At 35.7% G+C, this 2,489-nt stretch overlaps 1 protein-coding gene across 3 annotated transcripts in view; it reads right to left on the bottom strand.

Annotated features, from left to right (window-relative positions):
- Window positions 1–2,489, bottom strand: part of LOC102288746 — a 6,990-nt gene that overhangs the window by 1,317 nt on the left and 3,184 nt on the right. Inside the window, exons 2-5 of one of the 3 annotated variants that reach the window (XM_005945879.3) lie at window positions 1,396–1,734; window positions 1,048–1,314; window positions 746–877; window positions 541–574 (exon numbers count right to left, since the gene is read on the bottom strand). In XM_005945879.3, coding sequence (XP_005945941.1) covers window positions 549–574; window positions 746–877; window positions 1,048–1,314; window positions 1,396–1,734 — 764 coding nt within the window. In that variant the 3' untranslated portion in view covers window positions 541–548. Of the gene's footprint in view, window positions 1–540; window positions 575–745; window positions 878–1,047; window positions 1,315–1,395; window positions 1,735–2,489 lie in introns of those variants that run through there. The other 2 variants (XM_005945878.3, XM_005945877.3) reach the window with 2 other exon arrangements.

A 2,489-nucleotide genomic window follows, 5' to 3' on the forward strand; every position in this document is an offset into this window, starting at 1 on the left:
AAAAAAAAACATTCACAGTGCTCCATGTACCAAAAAGACAGTTACAGAAGAACACATTACATTTTTCCATGTCATCAAAGAAAAGAAGCCTTTACACAGAAACTTAAGTTTGGTAATAAAATATATACATTTCATACATAACAAATTAGTATTTAAGTACATTGAGATAAAAAACGAGAAAATATTTTGGTACAAATATTAGACTTAGGGAAAATAAAGCCCATAACCGATTAGTGCAGCAATGTCAGAATAATGTTGAGTAAACTAGTTATGGTACATATATAAAATATGTAAATATGGCACTTAGCATCTGTTATATATAATTCAGAGTTTACAAGGAAATCTGATGAATGGAATAATCTCCTCCTCCTTTAGCTTCCAAAAATAGATGTAGTTTCCATGAGCAGGAACAAAAGATGAAAACTAGATTTCGCAAACAGCCACTATTGCATCAGCAGTGAGTAATCACCTCCTTTGGCTCAGAAGAAAGTACTTTCCCATTTTCACTTTGGAGCTCGTCTGAGAGAAGTCACTATTTTACACCCATTTTACACATCTTCCCTCACCGGAAAATCTTTAACAAAGAGAAAATGAAAGATTAAATTATTGGAGAGACACAGTAACAAAGCCAAATGTCAACAAACACTAGCAAAACTGTTAGTGGCTGATAAAAAGCTGCAGCAAGAGCAACAGAGTCACTCTGGTTTAACCAGTAATGCAGTTCACGTGGCATTAGGAAACTCACTGTGAGACGTTCCACGACGGCACCAAATCAGCAAAATTCCAAGCACCAACACAACAGGGACCCCTTTACACAATATCCTGAAATAGGGGTCTGGGTTGGGGTCTTTGCTGGTACCTGACTTTGAACTCATCGCTGGAAATAAAAAAAATTATAATAATTGATATTATGAAATGTTCCACAGTGACCTGTATAATAAGTGTTACTGTCTTTGCATTTAATATCAGAGCACTTTTATTTTAAAAGTACCAGGCAACCCCTCAGATCAATCTTTGCTGAAATAACAATTTAAAATGAATGATTACCAGATGGGCATGTGACATTGACTTGACATCTAGGCTCTGAGAGGAAGTTGCTTTCAGTCTCAAGTCTACTGTGAAAATAGTGGACGTCAGTTTCTTCATCCAGGCTGTATGTGGTAGAGATGTTAGTCGTGGTTGAATTTGACAGACACGTTCCATTGTTCAAAGTCCACTGAATGTTAGGCTCTTTGTAGCTGTCAAGCTTTACAACACATTGGTAAACGTTTCCACCATTTGGGTGAGTCTCACTGTGCTGAAAAATAGGTGTCCCTGGTGAGAGATGATTTTTGTTAAAATAATGAAATTTCACGAGTATTCAAAAATTGCTGGTAATCACAATGTACAACTTACCACAAACCACAAGATTCACAAAAAAACATCTGTATTGTGGAGAATAAAAACGACAACTGTATTTTCCCTGGTCTTCTTTTGTGATGTTTTTTAATAGAACAGAACAATTACTGCTGTCCTTATGAAAAAATGTTTCATATCGGTGGGACAGGTTTCCTTTAAAATCTAAGGTCCCATCATTATAGCTGAAGATCAATTTTGCCTTCACCCCTCTCTCCTCATCTTCTTCCACTTGCCACTTGAAGTCCTTATTCAAATCTCTATTAGGGCAGTCACATGGCAGGAGCACATCGTCTTTCTCAAAGCCTTTGACAGTGACAGTGATGTCATCACCTGCAACAGAAAAGATGACCAATCATAAGTCCAGTTATAAGAATCACAATGTCAGTTTTCCTGCTGCATTAAATTATCAAAAGTAAACTTGACAAAATAGGAAAACACAGAACTTGCTGCTTCACAAAAGTTCAATAATCACAGAGAAACTGAGGAACAACTTGTGGGCTTTACAGCGCTGCTGTTAGAGTCATTTTCAGATGAAAGGATTTCTCGTGGGGATCCAACCAGTGACTCCCCACTGTGCATTAAATGTAGGATTTGCTGTATCTTCTAAAAGACTTGGCATAATCATAAAAACACAATTCAGTGATTTGAGTTCATCAATAGTACAAAAACAGCACAAAGTCAAGTGTTCTGAAGTGGCCGACCTCTTATTTGCAACCATCAATTTTATTTATTGAAAAATCTGGGCAGAAACATTTGGGGAAAATAGTAAAGATACCAATAAAGAGAACAAGAAACATATCTTTATATTGTTTTCTTTCATTGAAGAGTGTGGAAAGAGTGAATAAATGAAAGAATGCAGGAAATAAGTTATTCAGTTATGTAAATGATAATAAATCAAGTAAAATAAAAGTGTGTTGTGATTTCATATCAACTGTGTTTGAGTTAATGCCATCAGTCTGCTGTAGAAAGTTGTCAGTTCCTGTTTCACTTCTGGAGTTTATTTCTTTGACACTACAGAGCTGGTTTGTTATATTTATGTAGGTTATAGTGAGTATAATAAACTAAGTAAGTAACTAATAGTTAAAGCTGTA

This window comes from Haplochromis burtoni, unplaced genomic scaffold (genome assembly GCF_018398535.1).
Source record: "Haplochromis burtoni strain Fernald_Lab_line unplaced genomic scaffold, NCSU_Asbu1 Contig_462, whole genome shotgun sequence".
Classification (NCBI taxonomy): domain Eukaryota; kingdom Metazoa; phylum Chordata; class Actinopteri; order Cichliformes; family Cichlidae; genus Haplochromis; species Haplochromis burtoni.